We start from the raw sequence: 18409 nt of genomic DNA, 5'->3' as shown, positions 1-18409 counted from the left end.
CTAATACGTCGTCAATGTGTATCTTTGATCCTCCTCTTCTTGGAATTCACCGGCTGAGTAGCTCTGCTAAAAAAAGACATAGCTCCCAAGCAGGGCCCTCCTCAAGCACCTTAAAGAGCTTGTAAATGTGGTCAACCGTATACTCTGAGACTAATGGGTAGTTTACATACATTCCTCACCACAACGTGACTAATGCTGCTGGTGCCACGGTGGTTAGCTACTCCAGGACACTGCGTCAGGTCAGGGATGTGGCCAAACAAAACTTTGATACAATATTTGCATTGGGCAATAGTGATGAAGCAACTTGACATTCATCAGTCATTTAGCAGATGCTCTTATCCAGAGCGACTTACAGTAAGTACAGGGACATTCCCCCGAGGCAAGTAGGGTGAGGTGCCTTGCCCAAGGACACAACGCCATTTGGGCACGGCCGGGAATCGAACCAGCAACCTTCTGATTACTAGTCCGATTCCCTAACCGCTCAGCCACCTGACTCCCATTGAGTAGTATACTGGATCTATACACTACACATGCTAGATGGTCTACAGTGTCAGCAGGCATGAGTAGGCGTAGCAAAGTCATTGTCACTCGAACTAGGTGACGATGATTGAAATCTTTCATTCTGAATACAAAATAGAACGACCTTTGTCTTAGAGAGAAGAGGGAAGTTCCACCAAAGGACCTGAGCTTGTTTTTCATGGGTCTGAGATAGCGCTACACCCCCGTCCCTTTGTAACTTTTCAGTCCCTCAAGTTTGCCCCTTAGGCCTTTTAATGTGTGTACACAGCCCTGTCGTAAAAAAGAAAAATCAGGTTCCAGGTTGGTGGACCGAGGATGGTCCTTAAAGGGGGCATTGTGGAGGGGTGAGGGTTGGGGCGAGGCTGAGAGGTCACTTAGGATATAAAAGGAGAGGGACATTGTCAGGTCCTCATCCTCCACCTCAGATAGGCTACTTAAGAAGAGGGAACCAACTCATCGCTCAACATGGACCCCAAGCTACTTGCAACAACGTTACTCCTTTTTACATCAGGTAGGTCTGGCTCAAACTATCTCGTAATCGACACTCTTACACCAGGTTAAACTGGGGCTGTTGATTGAATACGCTTTGAAATGTCGGATTTCCTTTTCTGTCTTCACGCGCTGGAAAAGGCAGTGTGAAGCCTCTGTTATAGTGCTGCGTGCCCTTCACAGCTTCTCCTTCAAACGCCCGGTGTGTGTCCATGCCCTCCCTCAGGTATGTGTACGGGCGAGAATGTGTTACCAGAGGGACCTCTGAGTGGAGCTGCCGGGGGGGCCGTGAGATTCACCACTGTGCTCGCCCCCCCCGCCAAACCCTTCATCTCTGTGAGCTGGCGTTTCAAAGGAGCCAGCATCATCACCTCCACCAGCACCGACGTGATCGACCCTTTGTATTCTAAACGGATCACTCTGGAGAGAGCCACTGGATCTCTGGAGCTCCGGGATCTGGGTCCAGGGGACAGTGGGGAGTACAGGGTGACCATCGTACTGGATGGTGCTCAAGATCAGCAGGGAATTAGCACACTCAGTGTGTTTGGTAGGTGAGCCATTCTGTCTGACTGTCAATCTAAACTACAACGGCTAACAGGTGCTAACAATAATTGTACCATCCATTTGAGATGACTTTGCTTTCTGTATTTACACAGCAATTATTGTGTGCATACACTGTCTACTGTATACATAATATAATACAAAACAAAATATAAAAGAGTTTAATACAGTAAGGATTAACAGTATATTTATTCTTATGTTGCATTCAAATTCTTGCAATAGGTACATTTAAAGCACCTTTATTATCACCAGTGTGATTAAAACCACACCAATGTTCACAGAGAGAATCTCTGGCGCCATCATCAAAAGCCCCCCTGGCGCTCTGTTAGCGGGTAGAGACTCCACCAACCTGACCTGTGCTGCTGCTGGCTCCATCAGCACCAGAGAGTGGATGAAGGACGGTGGGCCTCTCTCTCCCAGCGACAGAGTCATCTTCTCTGGGGACAACAGCACAGTCTCTATAAGTCCTGTGAGAAGCACCGACAATGGAGAGTACTTATGTCGGCTCAGCAACCCCATCAGTGCCATAACCGCTTCCCAGCACCTGACTGTGAACTGTGCGTACTGTGGACTGTTTCACAATTTTGCCGTCAAACCAAGAAAACAGCAATTAAGGCTGTTTTAGTTACACCTAAAGACACATTACATTTCCATGCAATGAGTTTCCAAAATCTTCTGAATCCTTCAGAACAGTTTATAATTAAACTCTGTCTGTCATTCTCTATTGGGGAGAATGAGAAAAATGCAGACTTTTTTCTCTTTAATGACGTATTGTGTTGTGTTTCAGTTGGCCCTCAGAACGTGTCCATAGAGGGAAAGTCGCCCGCCTTCGCCGGTCAGAAGGTGACTCTGAGCTGTTTCGCTTTCTCGGTTCCTCCCGCTATCTTCACCTGGAGGTTCAACGGCAACGAGACTGACGTCAACGACACCATGTATATCATAGACAAGATAGAGGACACGCACACCGGAAATTACACTTGCATGGCCAGCAACTACGTCACCGGGCTAAATGACTCAGCTATCCTCAGTCTGAGAGGTGAGTGGACAGCTACTGTACCGACATTTTTGTAAGGATGTAGACAAAACGTATCGGTATTCATCGTGTAGTATTTCATCTTCATTTGTAACTTGGAACAAAGCAACTCGAGAAACATGACTTTTGTTTGTTGTTCTTTTAACCGTTGGGCTGTCTCAGACCCCCCACATTGCGAAGGTTAAAAGAAAATTATTTTTATTTGTTTTTGTATTGGGTAAAATTGGGTAAACACGACGATGGTTCGTTATGAACCTTTGGGTCATGTGACCCGAAGGCAGCACAAGGGTTAAGTTGATTCGTTTTCTAGAGTGAGTAGACCCCGTGTGTCAATGTGTCTTTTCCCTCCACAGTCTACAATGCTGCCCCCTCCTGGTCATTTGGTGTAAGGGTGACCAGGGCTCTGCTAGTTGTAGGTCTCCTGTCGGTGTCCAGCCTATGAAGGAGAAGAGGACGATATGGGGACAGGCAAGACACCTTTGGGGGGATTTGAACCACGACAGTTCTTTATTGTCATAAAAAGGGTGCGGTCTTAATAGACATTCCTGAACATGAAGTTTAATCAAGAAATACATACAGTAACAGTTTCTCTGTAAATACAATGTAGGCAGTGAATATAACCTAAATGTAACATGCTGCTGTGATGTAAAGTGATTTGATGTGTATTTTAATGCAAATGAAATGACATGTTTGTAACATCAATAATAAACCAAGGAGAGTCCCAAAGATTCCTGATCAACAAGTATCATAAAGTATTCTCCTTATCTCATTGTAATTATACGACTGTGGAACTACTCAATATATGTGTGAACAGGCCTGGACTGGTTATCTGGCATTCCGGGAAAATGCCCAGTGGGCCGACATGATATGATATTTTTTTTAATTTATTTGTATAAATTTAAAATTGGTCAACGACCGTCCCATAAAGCAGGGACAGCAGCCCATTGGTTGCTTTTCCATACTGACAGTGGGCTGGCCCAATCACATCTCTTAACAGGCTCCACCCCTCCCCCTCTGTTTCTTGTGTCAGGCCAACCCACCGGCTCAGAGTCCGACAGATTGTGGTGGGCCAGTATGAGCGAAAATGCCAGGGCCATTTTTTGGTCCCAGTCCAGCCCTGTGTGTAAATATAACTTATAACCAAATTAGTTGATTTAACTTTAGCCAATCTCTATTACATGAAGAAAGGAATTCAGATTCAGAATAATCAGATGTTGCTCAAGTTCAGCCACATTCACGATCCGCATTACAATCTATTTTTCCCCCTCATAAACTTCGAGTATAACAGTCAGCAAAGGACATTTATCACTGTTTATTACTGAATGCCAATCCAAAGTTCACTGTATCTTATGGTAAAAAGAAAACTTCCTGATTTCTTTGCCCTACCTATTATAGTTCATGCTCAATTACACAGAACCAGACAGTAGACAGTTCCAGAAACCATGAAAGCTGCAACATCCATTGCTCTTGCCTTGTCCTTACTCACAGGTAAACATTTGGTACTTTATCAGGTATTTTATCACACCTGAACTCCAGAATAACGTGTTTTCTTCCAACCATGAGTTGGATTGTTTAATAATACCTACGTTTGTCTTCTCCAGGGCTGTGTGCTGGAATAGGAGTGTTATCAGACCGCACAGATGCATTAATTGGAGGGAACGTGATTTTCAATACAAACCTTGATCCAACAGACAATCCTTATACGAAAATAGCCTGGACTGTTAATGGTAGCGATATAATCGTCTTAACCTCTGCTTCAAACGTGACGGAACCAGGTTATGAAGACAGGATCTCTCTGGACACATCCACTGGATCCCTAGAGCTTACAGGTCTAACTTTAGGAGACAGAGGGAACTATTCGGTGGAGTTCAGTATTTCAGCAGAAGTAATTTTAAATGGATCCACTGAATTGGTTTTGCATGGTGAGATATGTTAAAAAATATTACATTGAAAAGCTGCACTCACAAATACTGTACTGTACTGTGGAAATTGTACATTTCCTACCCGCTCAGGTGGCTGAGCGGTTAGGGAATCGGGCTAGTTATGTGAAGGTTGCTGGTTCGATTCCCGGCCATGCAAATGATGTGTCCTTGGGCAAGACACTTCACCCTACTTGCCTCGGGGGAATGTCCCTGTGCTTACTGTAAGTCGCTCTGGATAAGAGCGTCGACTAAATGTAAATGTAAATGTACCCATCGTTTGAGATACAGCACATTCGAAATTGCTGCATCATTCCCGCAGTGTGTTCCATTCCCTCACAGAGGTGATCGTTAATGCTACCATCAAAAGTCCCCTGGCTACCTTGGTAGAAGATAAAGACTCCACCAACCTGACCTGTGCTGCTGCTGGCTCCATCAGCACCAGAGAGTGGATGAAGGATGGTGTGCCTCTCTCTCCCAGTGACAGAGTCAGCCTCTCTGGGGACAACAGCACAGTCGATATAAGTCCTGTGAACAGAACCGACAATGGAGAGTACCTGTGTCAGCTCAGCAACCCTGTCAGCTCTGCCAGTGTCTCCTATAAACTTGTGGTAAACTGTGAGTAAAGAACAAGAAACCAACTGATTTCCATGAATTGCCTGAATCTGTGCTACAGTTTATCATAATGCAGACTGATGCTCCACTTAGATGTTCTGTTCTCCCTGTGTTGTCAGTCGGACCAGAGACCATGACCATACTGGCACCAGAGATAGCTGAGGTTGGCACCACCACTCTCCTATACTGCAAAGTCAGGTCGGTGCCACCTGCCAAACTCACCTGGCTGTTCAAAGGGGAAAAAACAGGCATCCATGAAGCTGGATACGTCATTGATGAGACCAGTCACAGTGACAGTGGGGACTACAACTGCACTGCCTCTAATGACCTGACCGGCCACACTCAGAGTTTGACCCACACTCTGACAATAGGAGGTAGTTTTGAAGCTTGCCTTTTCTTATCACAACCACACTCGAAATAGTCAGACTACTACTATCTCAAGTGCTAGTCATGCATCTTCAAAATATTGTTGGCTAAAGACTTTTCTTGATAAAGTGTGTGTGTGTTTGTGTGTTTTTGCATGTGCTTGTGTGTGTTTCTGTTTATGCGTGTGTTTGTGCGTTGGTGTGTGCGTCTGTGTGTGTGTGTTACAGATAGACCCTCCAGCCCAGCGTTGAGCCCAGGAGCAGCAGCAGGCATAGCTGTAGCTGTGACGCTGGTTGTGGTGGCCTTAGTTGTGGGCCTCTACTGTGGCCTGACCTACCATCTGTAAGTCTACACTTACGCTCATCACGTTAGCTTACTTTGTTTGGGGCGTGATTGTTTTATCAAACCAAAATTAACTTAGAATGATCTGTGGTTTGGGAAGAGAAGACACACCTTGCTGTCACGATGTGAGTGCCAGGGCCTGGACCCAAACACAAGGAGACAGAGGCAGGAACTCAAGAACAAAAAGGGAGTCAGATGGCTGAGCGGTGAGGGAGTCGGACTAGTAATCCGAAGGTTGCCAGTTCGATTCCCGGTCATGCCAACTGACGTTGTGTCCTTGGGCAAGGCACTTCACCCTACTTGTCTCAGGGGAATGTCCCTGTACTTACTGTAAGTCGCTCTGGATAAGAGCGTCTGCTAAATGACTAAATGTAAATGTACTGTAAGTCGCTCTGGATAAGAGCGTCTGCTAAATGACTAAATGTAAATGTAAAGACTTTACTTTCAAAACAGGAACGCGTCAGGGATACACACAAACTTCGATAACGACCCATAAGGACTGGCAAAGGGAGCAACCAAATCACAAATGGGCAACAGCTGGGTGATCACACATGGGCAACAGCTGGGTGATAGGGACTAGAGCCAGGAGGTGCAGGGAGCCAGAAGAGAATGAAACAAGACCAGAACATGAATACACACCCAGAGAAACAGACAGAAAACACTATGGCAGGGAAAATCTTACATTTAACATTCAAGTACTGCAGCACTAAGATTGTCAGCTTGACAGTGCGGCTTGGTGTATTGATGATGTTATCATTCTCTTTATGTTGTTCAGGAACTCGACTAAAGGCTCCTTAGGCACAGGTAAGATCTGGCTCTGTGTCTCCTTATATGAAAGCAAGATGACTGTAATAACAGAGTTGTCTGCTCTCTTATTCATGATGTATGAAACTAAAGAGGCAATGCTGTGACTGCAGGTGTTTGTGAGAGTTCACATCTCTCAGTAAGTACTGGGTATATTTTCTCTCTCTGTGTTTGATCCTCCACAGGTAGAGACACAGAGAGGAAACACACCCAGCAGAAAGAAGCCAGCCATGACAGAGGGCATCTTAACCTTCAGTTCAGGTCACATGAACCCAAAATCAAAACCAGCAGAGATCCCCAAGAGATGATGAGGACCCCAGGTGAGACTTGTAGTATCCCATGTCACCCCTTACAGATCGATAGTGTAGGAGTTTTGTTCAGAAGGATTTAGATAAAAATAGAGTATGCAGATGGAATATCTTTCAAAGTCAAAGTAGCTTGACGTGTCTCCTTATATGAGAACAAGATGATTGTAATAACAGAGTTGTCTGCTCTCTTATTGATGATGTATGAAACTAAAGAGGCAATGCTGTGACTGCAGGTGTTTGTGAGAGTTCACATCTCTCAGTAGGTACTGGGTATATTTTCTCTCTCTGTGTTTGATCCTCCACAGGTAGAGACACAGAGAGGAAACACACCCAGCAGAAAGAAGCCAGCCATGACAGAGGGCATCTTAACCTTCAGTTCAGGTCACATGAACCCAAAATCAAAACCAGCAGAGATCCCCAAGAGATGATGAGGACCCCAGGTGAGACTTGTAGTACCCCACCATATATTAGAGATAGATAGATTAGAGATGGGTAAGAGATAGCTATAGAGTACCCCAGGTAAGACTTGTAGAGGATGAGGATTAAAAGAGCACATCCAGCAGGCAACATCAACAAACAAGTCCTCGTCAAACCACCGTACTGGTGCTGGAAAATGTGCACTTTCGTTTGTTTGTGGGAGCTATACAGCTGTTTCGGGTGCTTCCAAAAATGTATGTCATTTCCTGCCAGAGCTGTGCATCTTGTCCACATCTGAAGATGTAACACCATCATACTGCTGATACTGCAACGTACAGTAATGTTTGCGGTTTTTACGTGAATCACAGAGACATCACCCCTTTTACACACAGTTTCTGGAGACCGTCCTCGGACCTATCAAAACGTTTCACGTCCGACAACAAGAGTTGTAGAAGCTCCTCCTATCCCCCCTAGAGTGAGTTCTACTGTCACCTCCTGCATCCTGATTGTGTGATAAATAACAATCACTGCCTCAAATATAATACAATTACACATATCATTTTTCCTACAGCAACACACTTGATCAGTCATCTTATTTTTTACTGAGATGTTACATTTTTACCCACAGACCCAGATACCCCGAGGCAGAACACGACCAGATTTGGTGAGTCATGATGTCATTACTGTTCACAAGGTTCTGTGACATGTTCTGTGTTATTTGAATGATGTGAGCACGGAATAAATATTACTACAGTGTAACAACAGTGTATTTACAGTGTGATGATAGTGTAATAACAGTGTAGTACCAGTGTAGTAACAGTGTAACAACTGTGTAACAACTGTTTAATGAAAGTGTAACAACAGTACTTGCATTTGGCAATTATGCTTAACTGGATCCAAAGTCTTGGGAAGATGAACTGCAGTAAAGATTAACACATTCCCTCCCAGTGTGGTTACTGTACATATCTGCCCAGTTGTCCTCAATCTCGCCCACATCTTTTCGCTATATTACTAAGATGACTCACAAGAACTGACTCAAACTCTTGTTTCCATCTTTATGGTCTCACGTCCTCACCAGGAGTCTGAATATGAGACTAAGATTTCCAGGTAGGTTACCAGATTTCTCTCGCATAGCAACAGAGAGAACTCTGATATACCGGAATGAACCTGGAGACTGAATTACTGTAACTAGTTCCTGTACTGCATACTGCCCTTGCACCCCTCACCCTCTTCACCTCTCTCTCTCTCTCTCTCTCTCTCTCTCTCTCTCTCTCTCTCTCTCTCTCTCTCTCCATCTCTCTCTCTCTCTCTCTCTCTCTCTGTCTCTCTCTCTCTCTCTCTCTCTCTCTCTCTCTCTCTCTCTCTCTCTCTCTCTCTCTCTCTCTCTCTCTCTCTGTGTCTCTCTCTCTGTCTCTCTCTCTCTCTCCCAGTTAATACCAGTCCGGCGTGTTCCCACCCCATCCTCACGGTTGGTTCTGGACAGCACCCATGGTTCTGGTCGCCTGAGTCACCTCTTCTCTCTAATAGGGGGTTTGAATGCTTTCGGATGCTGTCTTCTCAAGTCTGTCATCACTAATGCATGAAGACCATTTCAATTATATTTAATAATAAAACGATATCATGCTTTTTGAAAACTATACACTACTTTCAACAACATTTGATAATAAACTATTATTATATATATTGGCAAATGTTGTAGCTATATTGTGTATTTTAAATGAATAAAAATTATTTCAATAATGTATCCTAATGAGATATTTTTACTCTGAAGTATTATGGACTTGACCAGAGGTGCTCATTGTGGCTGGTTAAGAACAAGTGTGTGTAGACTGGTACTGTGAAAAAGTCAATGTTGAGACGCTCAAAATCAGCAGGGCAACGCTGTGACTAGGTGTCCACTATTCAACACCTACTGTACTGGGATCTTCTGTGGGCCCATGTGATTATAAACTGTGGAGTACAGTAAGACAGAGCAGACTACTGGTGGCGCCTGTGGTCTGCTGTAGTAGACAGAATGAGCGTGTGTGAGGCTGCATACTTTTTTGACCACAAACACAAGTTGTGTAAACATTTTACAGAATAGGGGAACTTTAACTTCCTCAACCCATTTGAGGAACTCCTGTTTATTCAGCACCTTGTATATCTTCAGTTGATGGAAAGATTGAACTCTTCCAGTTTAAAATATTATTCAACGTGAACACAGCATAGATGGATCACTTGTTCCAAATATTGATACTGTCTTGTTTCTACTCAGGTAAGATTCATTGTTTGGTATCTTTAATTGCTTTTTAAAAGTTGGCTACTTTAACAACATCTTGGCAATACAGGACAATACACATTGTGAAATGTCTGCCCTCAAATACCAATGTGCTTCCTAGTATTTTCGAAGACTGTTGCATTATGCTTCGTTTGTGTAATTAAAAAAATAATATTTAGAAATTAATCATCTCCCCTGCAATGTTTGCAATTTAAAAAAAATCTGTCTCTCCCCTCCCTCCAGTGCTGGAGCCCCAGAAGGTCCTGGTGGACCCGCAAGTGACAGGATATCAGGGTCATGACGTCACTCTGCCATGTACCTTCCAGGGTAGTTCTAATATTACCATGGGACAGTGGACACTAGGCCCAACCAAAGAGAAGGGCACATCTCTGGGTGTCTTAGACCCTCAACATGGACTTTACATTCCTCAATCAGTCTTGACAGGGAGGGTGAATTTCACTGAGAATTTGACGAAGGGATTTTCCATGACTATAAGGGATGTGAGGAAGTCTGATGAGGGAAGGTACACCTGCGAAATGACTGTATTCCCAAGTGGCTCCTTTAAAGAAACATCCTACCTCACTGTACAGGGTAAGGGAATACTTCCATACTTTCACAGTACTACTAATAATAGTGCTAGTACTATTGTAACTACAACGCTACAAGTACTTGGGGTCAGATGGCTTAGTGGTTAGGGAGTTGGGCTATTAATCAAATGGTTGTTGGTTCGATTCTTGGCCGTGCAAAATTACGTTGTGTCCTTGGGCAAGGCTCTTCGCCCTACTTGCCTCGGGGAGAATGTCCCTGTACTTACTGTAAGTCGCTCTGGATAAGAGCGTCTGCTAAATGACTAAATGTAAATGTAGATTTACCTCAGACTTATTCTGTGTAAGTGGACAGCAGCACTCTTGCTTCCTGAGTTGAAGTCAGTCCTGCCTGTCACTGATCAGTGAGTGACAGTTGTTCTCTGTTCTCAGCCCAGCCTCAGGCCACACCTCTATCTGGTGTCATCGCTGGCATCGTGCTCGCCGTCCTCCTGGTGATGGTTGTCATGGCAGCCTCAGTGTACCTCTTCATCAACAGGAAGATGTATGTGTGTGTGTACTGGGCTCCACTTTCACCAAACTTTGCGACATGATAATCACTGGCAGTTTGACTGTTCGACTCTCTACACAATCAACACATATTATCACAGAATTCCATGTGTTCTTTGTATATATCTAAATATTTGTTATTTAGTAGATAGGTAGGTGATAAATACTAATTTAGTTGAGAACTTAAAAAGTCTACTCCAAGAGAGGTAGCATATTCCATGCCAAGACGGCTTTGTCAAGATGTGGAATAATAAGTTATTTCCTCCCCCTCTCTGCCTCTGTTTCTCTTCCACTTTCTCTCACATTCTCATTCTCTATAGGCGAAATACTTTAGTATCACATACGGTCATAACTGGTGAGCAGTTCCTTTTTCAAAACACACATGTTGTTGTTCTTCACAGTGAATGTGTATTAAGACACCACAGACCACGTGTGGGACGTGTGTGTGTTCTGACTGAGGCTTGTGTGTCTGGTTGTGTTTCAGACACCAGAGGACCACCTGGCACAGCTACACATGTGATTAGAGAAGAAGAGGTCAGCTGATTCAGTTTATATTAAGATTTGGATGAGGAAGAGGGAACTCATGAGGAGATCTGTTATGAGTTTGTGGCTTAATTTGCTTGAAAAACAGGGATCTGAGAGAAAGGCTTCAGTCGTTCTCTGTTCTGTGGTTTTCCTCCAAACTATCTCTTCTCCCTCTCTGCCTCCCTTGCCTTAACCCCTTCCTTTGATCTACCTCCATCTCCTCCTCTCTCTTCACCACTCTCTCCCTCTTCTTCTCCTCGCCCTTCCCTATCTCTCTCTCTCTCTCCCTCTTTTTCTCCTTCCCCTCCCCCCCCCCCCCTCTCTCTCTCTCTCTCTCTCTCTCTCTCTCTCTCTCTTTCTCTCTCTCTCTCTCTCTCTCTCTCTCTCTCTCTCTCTCTCTCTCTCTCTCTCCTCCCCCTCCCCCTGCCCCTCCCCTCTCCCCTCCCCTCCCCATCACCCTCCCCCTCCCCTTCCCCCTCTCCCCTCTCCCTCTCTCCTTCTCCTCCCCCTCTCTCTCTCCCTCCAGGACCTGGTCTACTCTGACGTCACTGTGTTCAAGTCCCCCGGGACCAGAGGGGACAGATCGTCCATAAAACCCCCAGATGCCACGAACCCCGATGATACCCTCTACTCCCAGGTGTCCGTGAGGTCTCAGCGCCCCGTCCTCCCAGACGACGCAGCAACATACTCCCAGGTGTCCTCGAGGTCTCAGCGCCCCGTCCTCCCGGACGACGCAGCAACATACTCCCAGGTGTCCTCGAGGTCTCAGCGCCCCGTCCTGCCGGACGACTCAGCAACATACTCCCAGGTGATGAAGAAGCGGACATGTGAAACTTCTCCCTTGTAGTGTTGCTTTTGTGAACAAAAATGATGACTACATATCGTCGTCAGGGGAGTCAGATGGCTGAGCGGTTAGGGAGTCGGGCTAGTAATCTGAAGGTTACTGATTCCCGGTTGTGCCAAATGACGTTGTGTCCTTGGGCAAGGCACTTCACCCTACTTGCCTCGGGGAGAATGTCCCTGTACTTACTGTAAGTCGCTCTGGATAAGAGCGTCTGCTAAATGACTAAATGTCGTCAACGAACCTTCATCACGTGACGAAAACGAGACGAGTCGCACCGTAAATGTTGCTCATGTGACGGTGACTGTAGTTAAATGTACAATGCAATATTGTTGACGAATAAAAACAAGACTAAATGTGGTTTACAAAATAAAAACTACGCTAAAATGTCTCTTTATTTTCTAAATGTCTGTTATTTTGTCTCGTTTAGTCGCGTTATTATAAGCATCTATAATCGTGTCTGGAATGGAGGTATTCTTGAGTCTATAAGGGAGGGGTCAGAGTGGGACCCATTTTCAGCCCGGGAGTGTAATGGCCAAAACCAGCCCACCCCCACCAGGGACTGAGCCAAACGGTGTAAACATTCGGGGCTTAACCCCAACCTAAGACCTAGTCAAGGTTTTGATGACCAGTAGTGCATATGTTTTTATCTTTGTACACAGTGGCATGTGACTTGTCTGAGACTATTCTAGTCTCTTGAGACAATTCTGTACAATTTCAGCAAGAAAAGGAATATCGCCAACTTTTTCTGTTCCCTCCAACCCACTGGCACATGAAGTATCTTTCATCTGTCATACGTGTGCCTGTCACACACGTGGTCTGACTGCAAATGAGGAGGATGAGAGAATCAAGGTGAATAGACAGAAAACCAGACAGACAAACATCGCCTCAGACAAAAAGCACTTGGTAATGAGAGTCCAAAAAGGAAAAGGACACACTTGAAAACACACAGCAACACACTTGAAAACACACAGCAACACACTTGAAAACACACAGCCACACACTTGAAAACACACAGCAACACACTTGAAAACACACAGCAACACACTTGAACACACACAGCAACACACTTGAACACACACAGCCACACACTTGAACACACACAGCCACACACTTGAACACACACAGCAACACACTTGAAAACACACAGCAACACACTTGAACACACACAGCAACACACTTGAAACACACACAGCAACACACTTGAAAACACACAGCAACACATTTGAAAACACACAGCAACACACTTGAACACACACAGCAACACACTTGAACACACACAGCAACACACTTGAACACACACAGCAACACACTTGAACACACACAGCAACACATTTGAAAACACACACAGCAACACACTTGAAAACACACAGCAACACATTTGAAAACACACAGCAACACACTTGAACACACACAGCAACACACTTGAACACACACAGCCACACACTTGAACACACACAGCAACACATTTGAAAACACACACAGCAACACACTTGAAAACACACAGCAACACACTTGAAAACACACAGCAACAGATGAGACACCAGCAAATTGCAGTTTGAATATTTCTTTTTATTCCAAAGGAGTTTTTGAGTGTGTCTATAGGTTTGAACACCAAGTGGTCGCTATGGAGACTATGGGCCCTTCCCCCCCCCAATACATTGCCTCTGTCCCTTCCCTCTTCAAAGAACAGCAGCATCCCTGTAGACCATTAGTCTTCCATAGGAACAATAATAATAACAAGAATTTTTATCATAATAATATTCATCATTGTTGTTTTAATAATCCATTTAGCACTAGTATAGAAATATGAAAAACTAACAAATAGAGAACAAAAGCTTGGTTTGTTTTGTGGTGACCACGCCCCTTATGACCCCCCTTACCCACGTGACCCCCCCCCCCTGCCCCACTGCACCCCTCAAATTTTAAATGCTCCCCCCCCCCCTGCCCCACTGCACCCACTCAAATTTTAAATGCTCTTCACCTCAATACTCTCCCTTTCCTTGCTTCCTTTCCTCCATCCCTTTGACAACGGGGAGCACTGGTGGATGGTTGCAGTGTTACACATCGCGTCACCTTCATCTGTCACATGTTGTCATACTGTGTAACACATGCAGCAAAAGAGACACGGAAAGGAGGGGGTTTTTAAGGACTATTGAGACACAGCCGGCCGATACACTGACTGGACTAGCAGAGTACAGATACACCACTCGAGGGTTTCCACACACTCAAGCAGACTTGTGTCAGAGTGACCTTTGAAAGAGATCAATCGGCCTCATTCTCACTTAAGATTGTCCTTCAAAGTTATTTTGTGTTGAAATTGAGCAATGTTTTTGTGTGTGTGTGTGTGTACGTGTGTGTGTACGTGTGTGTGTACGTGTCAGCCATTCTGTGTCAGCAGAAGTCATGTCAGGCTGTAAACAGGGGTTTAACGTTCAGAGCAACTCTGAATCAAATTCAAACAGAGCTGACGCTCCACCCTTCTCTGTATGAACGAGAATCCCATGTTTTCACCCCAATCCCCTTCCTATCAGCACCCACTGTGACACACCAGCTTTCAGACCCTGAATAAGCTCCCAGTCATTTAGACGGCTAATGGGCTCGTCTAACGCGAGGCCTTTCAAACTGTGGTGACAGGCCCTTTCTGGTGGCGTGTGTAGCTTCTGGCAGGAACCTCTTAGTTGGGGAAGGAAAGAAAGAGAGAGGAGGGTGAGAGAGAGGAGAGAGAGGAGGAGAGAGAGAGGAGAGAGGAGAGGGAGAGAGAGAGAGGAGAGAGAGGAGGGAGAGAGAGAGAGAGAGAGAGAGAGAGAGAAGAGAGAGAGAGAGAGAGTAGAGAGAGAGAGATGAGAGGGAGAGAGAGGAGGGAGAGAGAGGAGGAGGGAGAGAGAGAGGAGAGAGAGGAGGGAGAGAGAGAGGAGGGAGAGAGAGAGGAGAGAGAGGAGTGGAGAGAGAGAGAGAGAGAGAGAGAGAGAGATGAGAGAGAGAGAGAGAGAGGAGGGAGAGAGAGGAGGGAGAGAGAGAGGAGAGAGAGGAGTGGAGAGATGAGTGAGGAGAGAGAGGAGGGAGAGAGAGAGATGAGAGACAGGAGGGAGAGAGTAGAGGAGAGAGAGTGAGGGAGAGAGAGAGAGATAGATAGAAGCCATTGGCGTCAGTCTCCTGGCAGAGAAACAAGATCTACAGTAGCAAGATGCCTAAAATTACCAGATCAGGAGAGATCTAATTATGGAAGTAGTTCAATTATGATTTGTAATTCTGATACTGTTTATCACTCAACTCACTCTCCACCTCTTTGTCTCTTTCTCTCTCTCTCTCTCGTCTCTCTCTCTCCTCTTCTCTCTCTCTCTCTCTCTCCTGTGCTAACGGGTAAAAAATAGGATGAGCTCGGTGTTGGCAAGGATGACGAAAACATATTTTACATTTTAAAGCCTAGATCTGTAGTTTCACAGACTCTGTGAGCAGTACTGTCATCGGGTTCCACTCGCATTTCCGCAATGTAGGACATCTCTTCATGGTACACACACACCTACACACACGCAACCGCTCATTCATACGTACATACACCTCTGACTTCCTTCAGTATTGCACATCCTGTCCACTTTGAGACCTTTCAACTTCATGCTAACTCCAGCTACGGGGTGCAGGTAGGGCCACAAAACCTTCATCCATTACTGGTTAATCCCAGAAAGGTTTCTCTAGTGTGTCATAATTCACCATATTTGCCACAAATAGTCTTTATTTTTCTGTAACTCCCACTTAGAACAATGGTAACAAAACAATAGAGACAACCAAAAAAACAACAGTAAAATCATTGAATTCTTTCAAGTCTATTTTTTTTAAAGTCGTCTTTCGACGTTGTTGTTTTCATGTCACATAATGGCCTCCGCGAGGGCTGTGTGCCCGTGGCTGGAGAGCTGGAAAATATCATTCAGAACCATAAATATCAGTTCCTTGACAGTCAACACCCAGGTGGATATCAGAGAGGAGAGGAAGTGAGAGTGAAGTCGGAGAGAGGAACCGACGTGTACAAATAGAAAGTAGTTTCTTTGAGCCTCTGTGCTCTGGTGGTCGTCAGGTCAGGGGGAGGATTCAAAGTATGGAAGCCATCTTGCACAAAAACACCGACATAGCCAGCTAGCTAGATAACCAAGATGGAGACCCCGGACTGGGCTTGACCAGGAGTCTAAGTGATGTCCGGAAGAGTTTGCTTTCCTTCATTGTCTTTCCTATATCCTCAGTCTCATCTCTCAAACGTTTTCCATGCCTGCAGAAAAATCTCTCTCTCACTCTCTCTCTCTCTCTCTCTCTCTTCTCTCTCTCTCTCTCTCTCTCTCTCTCTCTCTCTCTTCTCTCTCTCTTCTCTCATCTCTCTACTCTCTCTCTCTCTCTCTCTCTCTCTCTCTCTTCTCTCTCTCTCTCTCTCTCTCTCTCTCTCTCTCTCTCTCTCTCTCTTCTTCTCTCTCTCTTCTCTCTCTCTCTCTCTCTCTCTCTCCTCTCTCTCTCTCTCTCTCTCGTTATCCTACAAAGCCACAGGTGATAAGTGTTTCACCAGACAGCCCCAAGTATCCCCTAACTCTCATATCTGCCTCAACCCACCACCTTCAAACCCCCCCCCCCTCCATGAGTCTCAGTCCCCCCTCCCCCAGCAGGTCTGTACTGGTGTTACTCTGTGGGTGGGGGTGCGGAGGCGGCGGGTGGGGGCGGCGGGGGGCTGTGGTGGAGCCGCCTGGGGGCTGGGGCCGCCTCCCCCCTCGCTGTCCGTGTTGGAGGTGGAGGGGGGGCAGGGGTGGGGCCAGGCGGGGCAGGGGGGCTGACGAGGGGGGGTATCCGTGTTGGAGGCGGCCCCCCCCCAGCCCCCGCCCGGCAGGGCTCTGGATACGCCCGGCACTCCCTGACACACCCTTACGTGGCTGCAGCCGCGAGACGGGGGGGCGGCGGGGGGGCCCGCGGGGCGGGGCTGGGGGAGGGAGGGGTGGTGTTGGCCCCCAGGGGGGTCTTCCAGGAGTCGCTGGGGGCCCGGGTCCCATGTCCGAGGGGCCCCCCTCCCCCGGCCCCTGGCTCCGGCCTGTCAGGGGCCCTGAACCGCTGTAGAGCTTGCCGTTGCTGAGGCGCATCTCCCGGACCAGGCGCAGGGGGCCGAGGGGCGCCCAGGGCGACGCGGGCGGGGTGGCGCAGCGCGGCAGAGCTGCTGAGAGGGCGCCGTGCGGCCGAGGGAGCGGGAGCTCTTCTTACAGGAGACGGCGTTTCGGAACTCGGTGAGCATCTCCTGACAGACAGACACCTGGGAGGAGAGAGGAGACAAGAGGGAGGAGGAGTGGGGAGAGGAGGGGGGGAGGAGGAGGGTTAGAGGGGAGAGGAGGTGGGTAGGAGAGGTGAGGAGGGGGGTAGAGGGGGAGAGGGAGAGGGGAGAGGAGGGGGAGGAGGGAGGGGGAGGAGGGGGGGGAGGAGGAGGGGGGGAGGAGGAGGGGGGAGGAGAGGGGGAGAGGAGAGGAGAGGGGGAGAGGGAGGGGGGAGGAGGAGGTAGAGGGGCACAAAAGCATAGAGAGGAGCAGAAAGGGTTAACAAGGGACAGAGGAGGGGTGGAGGAGGGGGTGGAGATGGGGGGTGGAGGAGGGGGTGGAGGAGGGGTTGGAGGTGGAGAAATGGAGCAGAAAAAGAACAAAAAGATCATGGAGTAAAGGGAGGAAGGAGAGAACGGTGAAGAGAGGGGGTGAAGGAGGACCGACGAATGGGCAAAAATGAAAGTGAGATAGATGGAGGGAAAATGCAACATTTTTATAGGGAAGTGCAGGGGTGGGAGGAGGATGGAAAGTTGGGGGGTGGTAGAGACAGGAGGACATCCAGGGTGCAAAGAGGGTTATTACAATCCAGAAACTGTTTACTCAACATCAAATGTTCAGATATGAGTGTTTCTTAATGGTACGTAATGCACTATGAACAGGCAGGGCTGCAAAAACACACAGTCATTATGTATCCGTACGCACATGCAAACACACACGCATAGCCTCACATACACTTTCGGCATTCCAACAGCATCTCAAACCAAATACAGAACTAAGTACATACACACACTTCACGGACACATTCGAGGTCGAGGAAATCATAAGAGTGGGAGGCTACAATGTGCTTACATAAGCAAAAACAGTATTCATTATTTGAGCACAGACAACTGATGGGCCAATGAGACGAGGTGGGAGTCACACAAGATGGGAGATCCAAGAATGGACACAGAGAATACCAGCGTACAAGTGAGGCATGTTAAAAGAAGGGATACATCATGACATTTAATTGCCAGGGGAATCATCACACCACACTTGTCAAT

The 18409-nt window shown here is 46.6% G+C and overlaps 3 protein-coding genes across 3 annotated transcripts in view; 2 read left to right on the top strand and 1 right to left on the bottom strand.

Moving 5' to 3' along the window:
* The first annotated feature begins 984 nt into the window (after positions 1-984).
* LOC136943878 (carcinoembryonic antigen-related cell adhesion molecule 6-like) lies at positions 985-3044 on the top strand. Its single transcript, XM_067237361.1, has 5 exons — positions 985-1030; positions 1235-1555; positions 1851-2126; positions 2357-2605; positions 2956-3044. Exons 1-5 carry the CDS (start codon positions 985-987, stop codon positions 3042-3044), a joined length of 981 nt encoding a protein of 326 aa, XP_067093462.1.
* Positions 3045-4044: 1000 nt separating this feature from the next.
* LOC136943877 (uncharacterized) lies at positions 4045-12445 on the top strand. Its single transcript, XM_067237360.1, has 19 exons — positions 4045-4090; positions 4204-4524; positions 4864-5139; positions 5256-5510; positions 5730-5844; positions 6620-6648; positions 6834-6968; positions 7262-7396; positions 7766-7848; positions 8002-8037; positions 8452-8480; positions 8857-8864; positions 9874-10221; positions 10608-10719; positions 11045-11079; positions 11209-11258; positions 11776-11897; positions 11955-12000; positions 12058-12445. The coding sequence occupies exons 1-19, from the start codon at positions 4045-4047 to the stop codon at positions 12094-12096; spliced, it is 2220 nt and encodes a 739-aa protein (XP_067093461.1). The 3' UTR covers positions 12097-12445.
* Positions 12446-16688: 4243 nt separating this feature from the next.
* grik5 (glutamate receptor, ionotropic, kainate 5) overlaps positions 16689-18409 on the bottom strand; it is a 24645-nt gene continuing 22924 nt past the window's right edge. The window contains 6 exon segments of the mRNA XM_067237359.1: positions 16689-16790; positions 16792-16818; positions 16820-17107; positions 17109-17222; positions 17224-17301; positions 17303-17368. Of these exon segments, the coding sequence (XP_067093460.1) occupies positions 16689-16790; positions 16792-16818; positions 16820-17107; positions 17109-17222; positions 17224-17301; positions 17303-17368 (675 nt within the window).

This window comes from Osmerus mordax, chromosome 6, assembly GCF_038355195.1.
Source record: "Osmerus mordax isolate fOsmMor3 chromosome 6, fOsmMor3.pri, whole genome shotgun sequence".
In the NCBI taxonomy this organism is placed as follows: domain Eukaryota; kingdom Metazoa; phylum Chordata; class Actinopteri; order Osmeriformes; family Osmeridae; genus Osmerus; species Osmerus mordax.
This window is presented reverse-complemented; position numbering and strand designations above follow the sequence as displayed.